The 16,245-nt window shown below is 41.5% G+C and overlaps 1 protein-coding gene across 7 annotated transcripts in view; it reads right to left on the bottom strand.

Annotated features, from left to right (window-relative positions):
* Nucleotides 1-16,245, bottom strand: part of cacna1ha (calcium channel, voltage-dependent, T type, alpha 1H subunit a) — a 158,886-nt gene that overhangs the window by 17,427 nt on the left and 125,214 nt on the right. For 6 of the 7 annotated variants that reach the window (XM_074655233.1, XM_074655235.1, XM_074655238.1 and 3 more), the window contains exons 19-31: nt 14,133-14,495; nt 11,871-11,974; nt 11,499-11,622; nt 10,919-10,987; nt 10,574-10,758; nt 10,280-10,406; nt 9,653-9,778; nt 8,728-8,817; nt 6,696-6,909; nt 3,367-3,518; nt 1,376-1,485; nt 888-1,021; nt 397-467 (exon numbers count right to left, since the gene is read on the bottom strand). In XM_074655233.1, the coding sequence (XP_074511334.1) occupies nt 397-467; nt 888-1,021; nt 1,376-1,485; nt 3,367-3,518; nt 6,696-6,909; nt 8,728-8,817; nt 9,653-9,778; nt 10,280-10,406; nt 10,574-10,758; nt 10,919-10,987; nt 11,499-11,622; nt 11,871-11,974; nt 14,133-14,495 (1,869 nt within the window). The remainder of the gene's footprint in view (nt 1-396; nt 468-887; nt 1,022-1,375; nt 1,486-3,366; nt 3,519-6,695; nt 6,910-8,727; nt 8,818-9,652; nt 9,779-10,279; nt 10,407-10,573; nt 10,759-10,918; nt 10,988-11,498; nt 11,623-11,870; nt 11,975-14,132; nt 14,496-16,245) is intronic. The other variant, XM_074655236.1, reaches the window with a different exon arrangement.

The raw sequence follows: 16,245 nt of genomic DNA, 5'->3' as shown, positions 1-16,245 counted from the left end.
GAATCATTCATTGAACTGGTTTATTTGAACCCTCCATGTACTCAGCTGCACCATCTGCTTTTATTGTGCCATAACACATTTGAGCCCATAAGACACTGCTCCTTAATGGTACTTCATTTCCTGAGCTACATCCTATGAGATGTGTTTATTATCATGCACATTTCATAATAAAACCATAGTTCAGTTGTACTAAAGGTAGGAGAGGGAACGTACAGAATGAGACATTTTAGGGTCAGAATAAACATTTTCATGTGACTTGAGTTAAATATTCATCAGAAAGCATAAATCTTTCAGAGAGCTCTCTATTCCGAACAAAACCTTCACATTTACCCTAAAAAAACATAAATAAACCAAAAAACTCTTTTGTGTTTGAGACCCCACAGAGTCGGTGTTTACCTGCGGCAGCGCTTGCATGACGGTATCCAGCAGAGATCGCATCCCCGTGGCCATCTTCAGAAGTTTCAGCACTGCGGAGAGACACAAGAGCAGTCTTTAAACTGTTGCTGGTGTCAGTTGGCCCATTTGCTGCAGAATTTACAATGTCACGGCATGACACCGGGAGCAGCAGGGAGGCGCTCCGATCTGTATTTATTTGTGGAAGCCAGGAGGCATCTGTGACATATCACTTTAAATGCCGAATTTTACAAGAAGAAACGATAAAACATTTGGTGATAAAACGGGCTTCACAACATCAATAAAGTGAATGAAGAGTGTCGGTAGCGATGACTCACAAACTGACACGACAACGAATTATGCTCTGCAATTGTACACAAGATAAATAGTGTGTGTGTGTGTGTGTGTGTGTGTGTGTGTGTGTGTGTGTGTGTGTGTGTGTGTGTGTGTGTGTGTGTGTGTGTGTGTGTGTGTGTGTGTGTGTGTGTTTGTACCTCGAGCTATTCTGAGTACTCTCATGATTCGGATGATGGTAGGATTGATGGGCAGTGCTGCGCTCATTTTCAGCTCCTCCAGAGTGATGCCCATGATGGACAGCGCCACTATCGCTATATCCAACTGATTCCATCTAAACACAAATAGAAACCAGTTTCAACATTTTAGGCACGTAGAAAAACGTTGTTGCCTGGCTGTTGGTGGTGATTAGTGGGCATGCTGGTTAGATTAATGAGTAGCCAACCCACTAATCTCTATGGTAGGAGAAACACTGATTAGTCTCCACCAGGCCACCCTGAGACAGATGCATACACTCAGTGTACTGAGAACAAGAGGCCACCTAAGAATAATGTTAGGATGTTATACTGTACATGTACTCATGGAGCAGGAATTATTATTTCACACCACGTATTATTGTAATGTCACATATAAATAAAAACTATGACATTTTACAGCACTGAGCGTTAATCACATCCCACTGTGTTACCTGTCTTTGAAGAACCTGTGTATCCCGAACGCCGCCAGTTTGAGCAGAGCCTCGACGACGAAGATGCAGGTAAACACGTAGTTACAGTACTTCAGGACCTCCTCTAAATACTGAACACACAAACACACACACAGGCAGATAATTAGTTCATAACATCTATTTAAGACTAGATGGTTATTCATTTTCTGTGGCAACACTCAATAATTTAATTTTTATCAATTTTTGGCATGACATTTGTCATGTGTTGCCAAAGCATGATTACTATAATGAAAAATAAACAAAAACAAAAACAAAACAGATCAAAGAAAATACAGTGAATAACAATTTTATTAGGGCTGTCAATCGATTAAAATATTTAATTGTGATTAATCTCATGATGGTCCATAGTAAATCGCGATTAATCACAAATAAATCACACATTTTTTCTCTGTTCAAAATGTACCTGAAAGGGAGATTTGTCAAGTATTTAATACTCTTATCAACATGGGAGTGGGCAAATATGCTGCTTAATACAAATGTATGTATATAATTATTATTGGAAATCAACTAACAACACTAAACAATGGAAAAAAATTTCAGAAACCCTCACAGGTACTGCATTTAGCATAAAACATATGCTCAAATCACAACATGGCAAACTGCAGCCCAACAGGCAACAACAGCTGTCAGTGTGTCAGTGTACTGACTTGACTATGACTTGCCCCAAACTGCATGTGATTATCATAAAGTGTGCATGTCTGTAAAGGGGAGACTCGTGGGTACCCATAGAACCCATTTTCATTCACATATCTTGAGGTCAGAGGTCAAGGGACCTCTTTGAAAATGGCCATGCCAGTTTTTCCTTGCCAAAAATTAGCGTAAGTTTGGAGAGTTATTTAACCTCTTTTGCGACAAGCTAGTATGAAATGGTTGGTGCCAATGGATTCTGAGCCCGCTACAACCTAAAAATCACATGTTGTAATAATGCGTTAAAGAAATTAGTGGCGTTAAAACAAAAAACGCCTTATTATCACGTTAACTTTGACAGCCCTAAATATTATATAATAATATAGGTAATTGAAATAAAATAATATATGTTAAAGTTAATATAAGTAAAGGAGATGGTGGTGGTAATCAGATTATAGTTCAAGTAAATCCTACTGGTTTTGTCTCTTTTGTTGTGGCAGGAAGTGATATATTTAGCGTCGGAAATCGGGGCAATTCTTTTTCAAATTTCAAAGAATTCCTCGTTGACATTTCTGTAGTTTCTGTCTCTACAGCTCCCTCATCACAATGATGATTCATATCATTTATAATTAATATGTTCTGTAAGCAATTAACAATTTTTTCCTTTTAGTGGAAATAATGAAAATAAATGTTTGTAAGTTGTATTGCTGCCTGAGGACAAATCAAATTCAAGTTCATTTATACAAACAACAATTTGAACAAAGTCAATTCCAATGAGACTATGGCAGGGCAGCAGCTCCTTGGAAGCAAAAAAGTGTATCAGATTGTGGCATCTCTCCAAAAATACATCAACAACTTTGGTTTAAGAAAATAAACATGCTGGCTGTTTTGGAAGAAAAAAAACAGTGTACAGTAGTGCTGGCGGTGATGCCAACCTCAGTCTATGTCTATGGAGTTTTTTATCTGACAAGGAATGTTAAATTGATGCTGGGTCAACACAGTGAGGGTATTTTTGGAATCAGAGTCACTTGCCAACATACTTGCACTGGCTGCTTTGCACAGAAAATCCAAAACACTACAGATTTGTGGCACGTTGTCACCAAGCTAAAGCCAACCGACACTTCAGTCATTGTTAGAGGATGGCTAGAAGTGCATGGAAAAGTTTATTTTACAGTGGGCAAAGTAAAAGATGCCCATGTCTAGAGTTGTTAAAAGGAATTTAGGAACATCTGTGGTATCTTGATCTAGCCACTTTAAGACTATTTTTTGGTACCTCTACCTCCAGGTGACTTTAATGTTTGTGCGTCTGTGTGCAGAAACATTACCTTCGGCTGGTTGTAGTGCTCGATGCTCATGGTGAAGACGTTGATGCATATGATGAAGGTGATGAAGAGGTCCAGGTAGTGGCTGGTGCACAGTGTGTGGATGGTTAGACGCAGGGGAGAGTAGTCGGCGTAGTACGGCCTCTGCTTGGCCTCTGGAGCACACAAACACACACACACGCACACAAATATATGCAAAGACGACACGAGGAGGGACGAACACCAAAAGGCAGACGGACAGAAAAGAGTGAAACTGTGAGTAACTGAACTCTGAAATGTAAATAGTATATGTATCCAGTGGTGTGCACAGGAAGGTGCAGGGTGCTAAGGAAGGGGAACCACTTTCTGCTCAAAAGTTCCCTTCTTATACTTTTATTTAATGAAGATATGCTGGTTCTTTAACAGCATTCCTCTGTGTTTGCCTTCACATCACATCTGGCATTTCAAGTATTTATCTAATGGTTACCATTCTCACTATGGTGGTGTCCCCTTTTTTTCCATTATCACCCCTCACACAGTCTGTGCACACCACTGCCTGTATGGTATGTTCAAATAAGAGAGGACATGAGAGTCACAGCTAGGCTATATTCTTAATTTTATAATTTGAAAACAGGATTTAAATGGATCAAATGATAAGACTGTTGCTCATTAGCTCAAATGACTCATTCTTGGATACATATTACCGCTTCTCCTCACCTGTTGCAAAGCATTTTGCTAGTTTAAGATATTAAGATATTTTGCTAGTTTAATATATAATGATCCTCCCTTCTATGAGTCTTTGGTAAACAGATCCCTGACCTACCCTGTATTGGACTAAAAGAAGTGGCGTATTTTTTAAATATTTCAGAGAGCTCCTTTAAAGGGTAACTTCGGTATTTTTCAACCTGGACCATATTTTCCCATGTTTAAGTGACTAATGGGGACACCAATTTCTTAAATTCGTCCAGTATTGAGAGAGAGCGCTGTAAACAGCAGCCGCGAAACGAGCTGTGAGGGCAAGTGAGCAGCGTCAATGTAACGTTACGTCCACTAAAAGAGCTTATTTTTGCCTCTGAGAGGCTCAGATTGTTATTATAAGTGTCTGACAACATTATAAAAGGATTCCACAGAGAAATAAAATCTTTTTCTTTACATTTCGCTTCTGTTTATTGTGTCCAAGTCCCGTTCAAGGAGGACTCTTGTTGTGAAATCTGAATATCGGTATACTCACCGTTGTCTTCCGGCAACACGTTGCATCGCCAGATTTCAGAACGAGACTTCTCCTTGAGCTAGACTCTTTCCATAATGTCAGACACTTATAATACCAATCAGAGCCTGTCATGGCAAAAAACAAGCACTTTTTGTGGACGTAAATAACGGTGCCAGCTTGCCCCTATAGAATTACAATACAGCTTGTGAGCAGCTGCCGTCTACAGCGCTCGCACTCAATACTAGACCAATTTCAGAAATTGTTCTCCCTGTTAGTCAGTTACACACAAAAGGTTAAAAAATAACAAACTTACGCTTTAATAGGAGCATTATTGCAAGATCTATGGCCTCTGTAATAATTATATTCTTGCCAGGGCAGAGAGGTCACGCTATGTATTCTGACTTAAATGGGAAGTCTTCATTAAAACCCAGACTACAGACTCTACTCTCTGATGAGGAGTGTTGCTCCTTCTTAGAAAGCGGCATTACAGCCTTTGCATAATGAACAGACTTCTAAGTGTAGCTGTAATTATGAAGAAAGCTCAGAGGTGGACAAAACAGAGCAATATGTGATGTTAATTAAGCCTAGCACCGAAAATCGTTCTAAACACACGTAACTATGTTTTGATAGACTGTGTACTCACATGTCCGTATATGATTGATGATCATATTTGTGGTACGTGCATGTTTACCCTCCAAAGTACACCATGCCCTGTCTGTCTACTGCATGCTTACATGCCTGTGATGTAAAGGATAATGTCTGTGGTTGAGAGGGGCTGCGCAGGGTACGTTCAACAACACAATTAGTAAATACCAATCTATTTATTGTGTTTAACAAATTCAAATCGGTCTATCCATATTGTTTCAGTGTTCAAGTTCCTAACTAAAAAGTCGACTGTGATGTTGAACATACACTGGAGCCGCCGTGCTCTTCAATGACACCACTACAGTCATTTTTAACCCCTCAGAAAAATCTCAAAAGTCTAAAACTTCTTTTTTTTAATCTTTTTATCTTTTGATTGATGAGTAGACTGAATGTATGGCCAAACACTGGAGATAGATTACATTTGTTTTAGACCATTGAGACTTGTTACTAACACAAGATGAAAAGAGTGGCGCTCTGCTCACACCATATACTGCCTCCTAGTGTAACTCTGTGATTGATGTGTTTGGTAGTTGGGTATAATTTAGTGCCGTAGCCAAACGGTGGTGCTCTTTTGATGTTTCAGCCAATAAAACCATGTGCTTCCGCCAATTTATTTTTCTCCAGCTCAACATATTACCATAATCAAAGAACACACAAAATACTGCTTTGTAGTGCGAGCACTTGGGACTTGTTTTTTTGCAATAGGTGGTGTGTTTCTGATGTTTCTGCCAGCTTGTATTACCTACGAGGTGTAACCAACAATCCTCCGTATCTAACAAACTTAACATCTTCTAACAGCTCTATTACCACAAGGTATTTAGCGGGTATAGCAGCCAAAAACATCTGCTATGTTTCTGAGTCTGCCCATCAAAGCGTGTTCAGAGGAAATGTCCTTCTTCTTCTACCCGTGTTGAGACGCCGCGAGGTCAGGATTGCACATGCGCCAGGAGGAAGGGAAAGGGGGGCGTTTGCGTTTTACTGATGCTAGCAAAATTTCCTGAGACACATGGAGGAAAGCAACTACCTGGATTGGCTTCACGTGCATTAATTGTTCTCATTATTTATAAGCAATGGTAATAAAGCAGGATTTGGTCTTAAAAGATGTAATTTAAGCATTTTAGAAATGAAATGGAGGCTAGTGCGTTGTTGCTATTGTTTTGGCAGTTCGACTGATTAAAGCATGAGCATACAATTTTTTAGATGGATTAATACAAATGCACAGTTGAGAGGTGGGTTAGGTTTGGCCCGGTTTCCAAAGTTGTGCATGCAGTGTTAGGGGAGGTTTTGGGGGAGGGTTGCAGTCATGCAGTTACATGCGTCAGACTGGCGTAGCCAACGCCTTCTGTCAGTGATCAATCACCGTTTGCGTGAGCTAGCCAGTCTTCCAGTATTTTTTAGTCTTTACACATTTCCCTGTTTTTTCTCTCTCTGTCATTCTCTTTCTCTTTTTTTTTCAGGCTCTGAAAGCAGGCAGTGCTCAGAAAAATAGACTACCGACCAGCCCCATCATTCTCCTTACTCCTGCGCTTTTTCTCTATCATTTTGAGCCTCTTCTCTTCCCGTAAGCGGGTCTCCTCCTCTTCCTGGTCCTGCCGGCACTTGTGGAAGTTCTCCACCACGACGCCGACGAACATGTTGAGGACGAAGAAGCTGACGATGAGGAGGAAGGAGATGAAGTAGAGCAGCATCCAGGGGTTGTGGTTCCTTACAGGCTGAGAAGAGAAGAGGAGAGAAGAGGAGAGTAAGCTTTTCAATAGCTTGTTTGATAACCTTTTCTTTTACATAGGTAACAGAGGAGGTATTTCAACGAAGCGGTTGCCTACTTTCCTAGGAAGTACGCAAATTAAATCTGAGTTACTACCAACCTAAACCGGTCATAACTACACAGAACTTGAATTGATGGGTAATAGTGGAGGTTTTTCTTAAGCCAAGTTCACACCTCACGACTTTCAAAGTCGTCAGATCGCAGTATTGTTCACACTACACAACTTGCTGTCTTGTAATCTGGAGTCTGGAAGTCATTGTGGTTTTCACATTGCATGACTGACCGGCGACAGGAAGTCACACGGTTCAAGATCTTTCACCGGGAGGAATCCTCGATGAGGTCTCCAAACTACGTTTTTTCACGAAAACACAAGCGAGAAATACACGGTAAAAGACATGATATGCGAGATGTTGTCGTTGGCACCTGTGTTTACAAAATTGCCTGTTTCCACACTCTTTTTTGCTTTTTAATTCTGTAGCTGCAACAACAACAACAACGGCGAGCGTCTTTGAACAGTTCACACATGACGCTTGAGCACCGATGTGCGAGCGGCGAGCCAACGCCGATTTGCCTCTGATTTGCTTTTGACGGGGAGCTCCAAAAACTGTCGGGGAGTGGAAAATCAGGGCTAAAACTAGGCATTAGTATTTCAGCTGTAGTTTCTTTGTATTTACCTACTTATTTACCTGTGGTAATTACCCAATAATACACTATAGTTTACCATATATTTACCGGGTAAATACTTCGTAATTCGGGGACTGTAAAATCAAGGTTTACCGTTTGTTCATATGTGTATCGCTTAGAAGAGACAAAGAAAAGCACAGAACTATGTTTTGTTCCTTTGACCTGGTTTGAGCAGGAGAGTGACACAAACTCCCCAAATGCCACAGTGCCAGTGCAAAGCCTCAAAGTATATTATCACATACAGCAAGTAGAACAATGTGACTTATCTGAAAATCCTTGGGTAACCTTGAGTTTGTTCCCAGGATTCAAAAGGATCATTCAGTGTAGCAGTTTCAAGATTTCTCCTGATGATTACCACAAATAATCCTTTAGTTTCTAGTCGCTCCATTTATTATGTTGTTGCAAATATGACTATCTAAGCTCTTCCAGCCCATTACACCACAGGCAGTCTTGGATCTGAGGACAGCCTCATCAATTGAAGCTTTGCAGAGCCGGCTATAAACTCACCTTTTGAACCTTGCTTCTGCTAAGAATCTGTTATTACTACACTTCTGCCATTTAACGTCCCTTATTTTTTTAATAGAAATCCCCACTCTGTCTCTTTTTCACTTTTTACTCCAACGTGTATTTAGGCTGCTTTTAGGGCAGATAATTGCATATCTTGCTGTTAAAGCTTCCAATTAAAACTATGGTGCTACTGTACTCTAACATGCATTACAGTTCAAATACATCAAGCCTTTTTACAGTAAAGTTTTACTCCTGATGATAGTGAATTAGATGTGATTATTGATTTTATGATACTTTATATACAACTGCACAAAGTGCACTTAGCCGAGAGTAGGCGTACAATAAAATAAGCAGCATGAATCGCAGTTTTGGATATATGTTATTTTGTAAAGTGACATATAATGTGTTGTAATATGCCCGAGGAGAGAGGAGTGTCAGTGAGGTTCCTCAGTGAGGAGTCAAATGGGTTTTCGATTGGAAACGGATCAGGCTTCAAGTAGCTAAAACCGAGTCATCAACAAATGTTTGACACCAGTCCTGCTGAATGGTTCTGCACATTTTCTCGCATCATTACCTGTTGGTCCACTCCTACTGCGTCCAACCCGTCATACATGATGTTGACCCAGCCGTCCTTACAGGACAGCACAAACAAAGACATCAGAGCCTGGAGAGGAGACACAGAGAAAGTAGTCAACACATAGACCTGGTCCTAAGATTATTACACCCAGACACTCACAGTTACAGTATGAACACTGTCTCTTCTGCAGAGTTAGCATGCCATTTGTTCTCCCAATGACAATTAGTGTCAGTCAGTAGAAGATACATATTCAATCTTGATAGCTGAGTTGATATTAGTTTAAAAAAATAATACTTCTATTTTTAATTTATAATAATTTAACATTCAACAAAGCAAGGTAGACGGGTATACCATATTTAAAGAGGACCTATTGTGCTTTTGTGCGTTTTCCCCTTTCCTTTAGTGTGTTATATAGGTTTTTGTGCATGTAAAAGGTCTGCAAAGTTACAAAGCCTAAAGTCCACGCCAAAGGGAGTTACTCTCCCCGACAGAAACACTGCTCCCGAACTGCCTGAAGTTTCCGCCTTTTCTTCCGTAACATGGTGATGTCACCAAGTAACACATTTGCATAATACCTGCCTATGGGCTAGTTTGGCACGCGCTCAAACAGCTGAACAATCAGAGCAGGTGGTCAAACAGAACGTTTCAGACAGAGGGTGCTCTCTTGTCAAATGTTAAATTAAAAATATATCAACATACTCCTGTCACCATGGATCCCTATGAAAAACTTCTACTCTATTTACCACAGTCAATACTATGTATATACTGTTGCACTGCAGGTAGCGATAAAAAAGTTATATTTTACTAGTAGTTTTTAGTTAGTTAATTTGTTTTTGTAGATTGCATCGGTCTGAACACTAGTCTGCTTTCTTCCTCCCTCTCCTCTCCTCCCCTCTCTCTCCCACAATCCATGAATTCGTACCTGAATCAGGTTGTCAAAGTTGTACTTCCTCCGTATCCAGCGGTAGTTGGCCTGCAGGCAGTCAGACTTGTTGGTGATGTTTTTCGTGTCCAGACCTTCACAGTGGTAGAACTTCCCTTTGAACAGCTAGAGAGCGAGATAGAGAGAGAGAGAGAGGGAGGTCTACAGGGCTATCTGGCTGCCATTTACACATTATCTCAATTGCATCGGAGCTTATGGCTTTTTAAACGTTCAACTATTAATGCCGGCAATAAAAGAACGTCTCAGAGAGCACATTTTTATCAGAAGTTTTCCCTGAGTGCTCGGCTAAAAGCTGGCCTGGGGGTCCTGTTGTCCCTTTTCACGCTTAACCTAATTGTCATTCTTTCAAAACTCACACTCTTAAAGAACAATTGGATATTCTAGACACTTCCAATCCCCCCTAAAGCCACAATCACACATGCAGCTGCTCAACGAGACTGACATTTAAGCTACAAAGGGTAAAAGGTTTTGTCCTCGAGCTTAGAAGAAGCAAATGACAAAGCAGTTTCAGCAGTGTGCACATTGGACCTCTACCTAGCTCACACATGTCTGTGTTCGAGGCAAACACGCAGTTTGTGTGTGTTACTGTGTGGGAATGCAAACTACCTGCACCCCCAAGATGCCAAAGACAATGAAGAAGGCGCAGCAGATGAGGACAATGTTCCCGATGGGTCTGAGAGAGGTGATGAGCGTCTCCACGACCAGCTTTAATCCCGGGGCCCGGCTGATCACCCTGGAAACACACAAATAAAGACATGCAGATGTAGCACATATAGCCCAGTACCTACAGACACAAATACAAGTAATAGAAATATGAAATAAAGTAGGATGCTTCCTGTGTGTGTGCGCTCATATCCACGCAAACCAACACCTTCACACATACACAAATCCCCTGTGTACCTCAGTGGGCGTAGTGTTCGTAGCAGGCGGAGGACTCTGAGGATGCCCAGGATCCTGTTTCCGCCAGTATAGGCCAGGGAGACCAGAATGTCGACCATAGACACGAACACCAACAAACCATCCAGAACGTTCCAGCTGGACTGGAGGTAAGTCTGCTTCCCAAAGCAGAAACCGAGAGCTAAGACCTGGAGAAACCATCATGGAATGATTAAAAACATCTCCTAAACTTGAAATTAGAGCTACAACTAGGAAGTCATTGATAAACGAAATCAAGACTTATTCTGATCACATACCACAAACGACATCTTTTCACCACCCTGATGGAAAGAAAACAGTGGTGTTTACCTTAGTGAGCATCTCTGCCAGGAAGATCACAGTGAAAACGTAGTTGGACACACGCAGAAACAGCCGCTCCTAAAGAAGGGAGTGAGATTAACGTAAGGACAGTAAAGAAAATGTCGAGGAATAGACATGCACATGTTCTCTTTTTATGGAGCAAGTACCAGCTGTTGTTTCATACATTTTGTGTCTACAGTTTGTCTACTGTAGTAAAATCAGCCCCAAAGTCCTCCAGTCAGGTTAATGTACAGGACGTTTCTATCGGCTCATGTTACACATTGTAGCACTTTGTAACCAGCGAAAATCAGTGAAGAATTTCTATAGATGTCTGCAAAATGGACAGAATCATCTTCCAAGAAGCCAAAACATGCAGTTTCACATGTGTTATGCTAGAAAATGATGAGCCCAATTTCAGTTATTCAGTTGAAAAGCAAACAATTGAATATATAATGGTGAGTATGGAATAACAAGTTATGGAACCTTTAGTTTTTCACGTTTGCTGTAATATAAATAACCTGTAAATAATTACATTTAAAACATGTCAGTTAAGAGTAAAGCGTGGACCGTTAAACAAACATTGTCTCACCTTGCTGTGAATATGTATATCAGGTCTTTCCAGAGCGATGGTGATGCAGTTGAGGAAGATGAAAACCAGAACGATGTGGTCGAACAATTTGTGAGAGATCACACTTTGGCACCAACCACGTAATCTAAACACACACACACACATTCACAGTGAGTCATCTATAAAACGTCTATGGTCGGTTAAAGCTATTGACCAAACAATTAGCAGTGAGACAACAGTAGAAGAGGAGAAAAATGAGAGAGGAAGAATCGAGATAATTAAATATAAAGCAATGAGAAGCAAAGAGGAGGAAAGAGGAAAAGGGGGAGAAAGAAAGCCAACTGGTAGTAGAACAATACAGACTGATGATGTAATGTTGTGTGTGAGACTCACTTGCTCTCTGGAGAGAACAGATACAGGTTCCAGTCTTCATGCTCTTTGCACCAGCGGGGCTTCTTGTTGAGAAGCTCTCTTCTGATCCAGAACCAGAATGAACTCTGCAGAGTTTGCAATTCCTCATTACATGACATTATCATCATTTTAATTGGCAGCAGTGCAATTAATACTTCTATTACACCATCGACACCAATGCCACAATCATTATCATCGTTTTCATGCTTTCAGTGGACCAGTCAAGGCCAAACACAGTAATTCTGATTCTGAAAATGTTGAATACCCAAACAATGTACGGTTTCCAGGCAATTGTATTTAATTGCCGTACATATCTGTTATGTAGATTGGTGAGATTGTTTATGGGATTAGTAGAAGCTATGTTGCTAAAGGGGGAAATGCACCTTTAATCCTCTCTAAAGATGGACGGCTGCCCTAGCTGCACATGCACTAAAATCACCTGCGTTCGGGCCAGCTATGTCAACGAAGCGAGGAGAAGCTCGGATTACAACACACACAGAGGGAGAGAGACTTCATTCTCTGCTCAGGTAGACATTGCTCCTCTATATTACACAGCTTTGATGAATTCTCGATTCTGATAGGTCAATCATGGTGTTATTTCTTTATAGAAGACCGTTGCTATGTGTAAACAGACCGTTGCTATGGACGCCTTCGAGGTGCCGCATCGCCCTGTCGGGGTTTATTTCACAACAATGACCAGCTTGCTGTACATTATCCCTTAAATAGCTTTACATAGCAAATACTTGTTTGCTGCTATATTAATGCTCTGGATATTGTATAGAGAATCTTTTAAAACCACTAAGATATTATGCATACAGTATGAAACGCCTGGCTGTGAACTAACTGTGTTTCCCTACAGAGGAACCTCTAATGATCCCATAGATCTTGTGAATAGAACAAAAAAAAAAATACATTTCTTCATATATTATTTAAATGCATGTTGTATAACTGCGTAGTCAGAGAACAGAGAGTGTGTCTGACAGTATGAGGAATTTACTTGCCCAATTAACAATTACACCATGAAAGAATTAAAAAAACAATGCATAGTTTAATTTGAGTTTCCGCAGTATTGCTGATGTTAGCCACATTTAAATCTACGGGGGCACAATAAACAAATGTTTTCTTGCATAAGTGGAGACGGAGATAACTGGACCATAACTCCCAACTTAGCAGGCCCCGCAAGCTCAATAGAAAGTGTTGTGAAACTCATTTAAGTTTCTAACAAAACAAATAGAGGAAAGCTTAGGGTGCACAGCTTCTGTACTGCAGGATTCTAATTAAAAACAGCCCAAAGTCGAGCCTCTCAGCTTATTTGGTAGACTGCCTGCTTGTGTGTGTGCGTGTGTGTGTGTGTGTGTGTGCATTTGGGTGTGTCCGTCTTTGTGTGTGTAAAACTGTATGAAAAAAAACCTGCTGCTCAGATATCCTTGTAGCTGACATATTCCATAATCCCTGACATGGACACACGCGGAGCACCGCATGCATGTACACACGTCTCGGCTGGCACGTCACGCGCATGCACCGATGCGTGCTTTTGCGCGCGCACGTGCATACACACTCCCGTACGTGCACTCACCAATAGAGGATCTGTTTTAAGCCACCCGTTTTCAGCGTGCTCAGGGAGCGGCCTTTTGTTTCACTGGATTTCATGGCTTTATAGACTCAATTTGGAGCCAATAAATCCATCAACTCTGTCGCAACAGAGGTCATCCAAAACCATCGGGGAGCACACCCTTCTCCCCTTCAAACACACACACACACAAATGTACAACCACACTGACTGTGCATACACAAGTGGCTTTGTACCCGCTGAGAAAACAATTACTGCCCGAGCCAATCAATTACAGCATGACAATTAGCGTCTCCCCCAGGCCTTGCAGTGTGAACACAAAACACACACATAATAATATCTCCAAGTAAGAGAGAGACAAAAAGGGCAAAGAAGACAAAGAAGAACTGAGTACGTAGAGAAAGACAGAAATAAAATATGTAAACAGAGTCGGAGAGGGCAGATTAAGAGATTAAGAATTTACACAAGAGAGCGAAACCACAGAGGCGCGACTGCTCAGCCAAACTCGTCACCAGGCCTATAAAAACACATTTTTATGCTCAGATCTGTGTGTGTGATTGTAAAAGAAGCCGTCGTGTAAATAAGCTGATGATGTTGTCACGCTGGGGACCTTTTAAAAAAACGTCTCACTGTGGATCTTGTAAATGTTATTTCGGAAAGCCACGATAACTTACGTCTTCATCGATGTCGTCTTCAGGAGAGAGGTCCTCCTTGGGGTCGGAGTTCACGGTGGGGTCATAGGTCAGGGTCCTCCCGTTGCAGTCGGCGTACTCCGCTATTATGGAAGGGCAGAGAGTGGACGCCTGCAGCAGCTCCAAGGTCTCCGGCCGCAGTCGGTTGTTCCCCCCGGCCTCCCCCTTATCTTCCCCGCCGCCGTCCTCCTCCTCTCCTCCCTCCCCGGACAGCAGGCTCTCCCTCTCGCCGCTGGTGTCTCGCCTTTTGAGGCTCGGCGCTCTTCCCAGACTGTTCCAGCTGGAGCGACGGCTTCCCCATGAGCGGGGAGGAAGAGGGGAGCGCCGGCCAGGACTTGAGAGGTTCTGGAGGAGAGACAGGGAATAGGGGATAAGCATAGTGTGTGGCTATGACAGCGTGTGTGTGTGTGTGTGTGTGTGTGTGTGTGTGTGTGTGTGTGTGTGTGTCTGAGGAAGAGTTACAGTAGTTTAAATTAATTTTTGAACGTTATTGATGACCTTTGTCATGACCTGCCTTGCGGGTCACAACTAAAACGTGAGCTGCACGCCAAACTTAGCAATAACAAACTGAAATGAATTAAACTAGATTATGCAAAGATAATTTAAGTGCAGCAATTTGAGTTTGGTTCCAAGTTTCAGGATTCTCAGCCTGTTCTGCAGTCAAATATTTGGTCAGTCTCTCAGACGCAAAGAGCTTCTTTCTTCAGGGCTTTATGTTGTCCAGTGAGAAATGATACGTAGACAAGGTATAAGCAAACATTTCTGTGATTGATCGCTGCATTTTTCAGAATTTTGTCCCTAACTGTAGATGTAGCAGCTGGTTGGCTACTCGATCAGATTTAATGCCTCTATGCACAACTTTATTGAATATGTTTAATAGGATATTTCCTTCCCTATGAGCCAACACCAAGTCATTATTGGCTCCATATATTTCCAGATTTAGTTTCAGGCATCCATGATTTCCTTGTGGAATAAGCAACTGTCTACCTGTGTTACAGTGACCTGCGGAGGACTGTTATGTAGACCGGAGAAAAAAAAAATGTGGTTTGGTGAACCTGCAAAGTTTGAAGCCACTGTCGGTGGCTTATCTGATACCTACATACCAAGTCCTCCTCCTCCTCTCTGCAGGTTGCAGCGATACAAGGTTTTAATAATAATGCCAGAAAATATCAATTTAAAAAATCTATAAATAAAAAGTAATACATTCCTCGTGTAAAAAAAAAGAACTATGTGAGATTTGCTCCTTCTCAGTCCTCTAGGCAGAGTTTAGGGAATTAAGACGTCCTTCATGGTAGTGGATCTAATTGATTTGAAACATTCAAAGCTTGTGATTAACTCCAGTGTTACCTCATGGGACATGAGTCATCGGTTCTTCAGGCCCTTTGTTGTCCTACATTTGGGACCATTGGGTCTGTATATATGAAGTTTGACTCATATGCCTGTCTGCTCTTTGCCTTGGCTTCTGCTAAGCAATTGGGTTATACCATAGACTGTATATAAGAGGTGGACGTAGTCACCGTGACTTCACCCATTGGTTTGTGGACCGCCGTTTTGAAGCCTCAGGTTTGGCATTTTGGCCGTCCCCATCTTGGTTTTTAGCCATCATCATCTTGGTTATTTGCAACCACGCTAGAGAGTTGAGCTAAGTAAAACCGAATGCTGAATAAGACATTTTCAGGCGATTAAAATGTGAAAGGGTTAAAGACAAAAACACAGACAATACCGTGGTAGCGACCTGTCAATCACAAGGTAGCCACGCCCCAAGGCATACCCTGCTTTATGGTCTATTTGACTCTAAATGGGACCATAATTTACTAAATGAACATCATGATGTATTGAAGAAGACTTGAAACTAGCGATTGAGACCATTAACTCATGTTTACAATGTTTACTGAGGTAATAAATCAAGTGGGAAGTAGGCTCATTTTCTCATAGACTTCTATACAATCAGACTTCTTTTTGCAACCAGAGGAGTCGCCCCCTGCTGGCTGTTAGAAAGAATGCAAGTTTAAGACACTTCAGCGTTGGCTTCACTTTTCAGACCCCGGAGTTGCCCGCTAGGTTATACCCATGCTTTGTATTCACATCGTTCTTG

The sequence above is a fragment of the Sebastes fasciatus genome, chromosome 13 (assembly GCF_043250625.1).
Source record: "Sebastes fasciatus isolate fSebFas1 chromosome 13, fSebFas1.pri, whole genome shotgun sequence".
In the NCBI taxonomy this organism is placed as follows: Eukaryota; Metazoa; Chordata; class Actinopteri; order Perciformes; family Sebastidae; genus Sebastes; species Sebastes fasciatus.
Note: the sequence above shows the minus strand (reverse complement) of the source record. Positions and strands in the feature narration are given on the sequence as shown.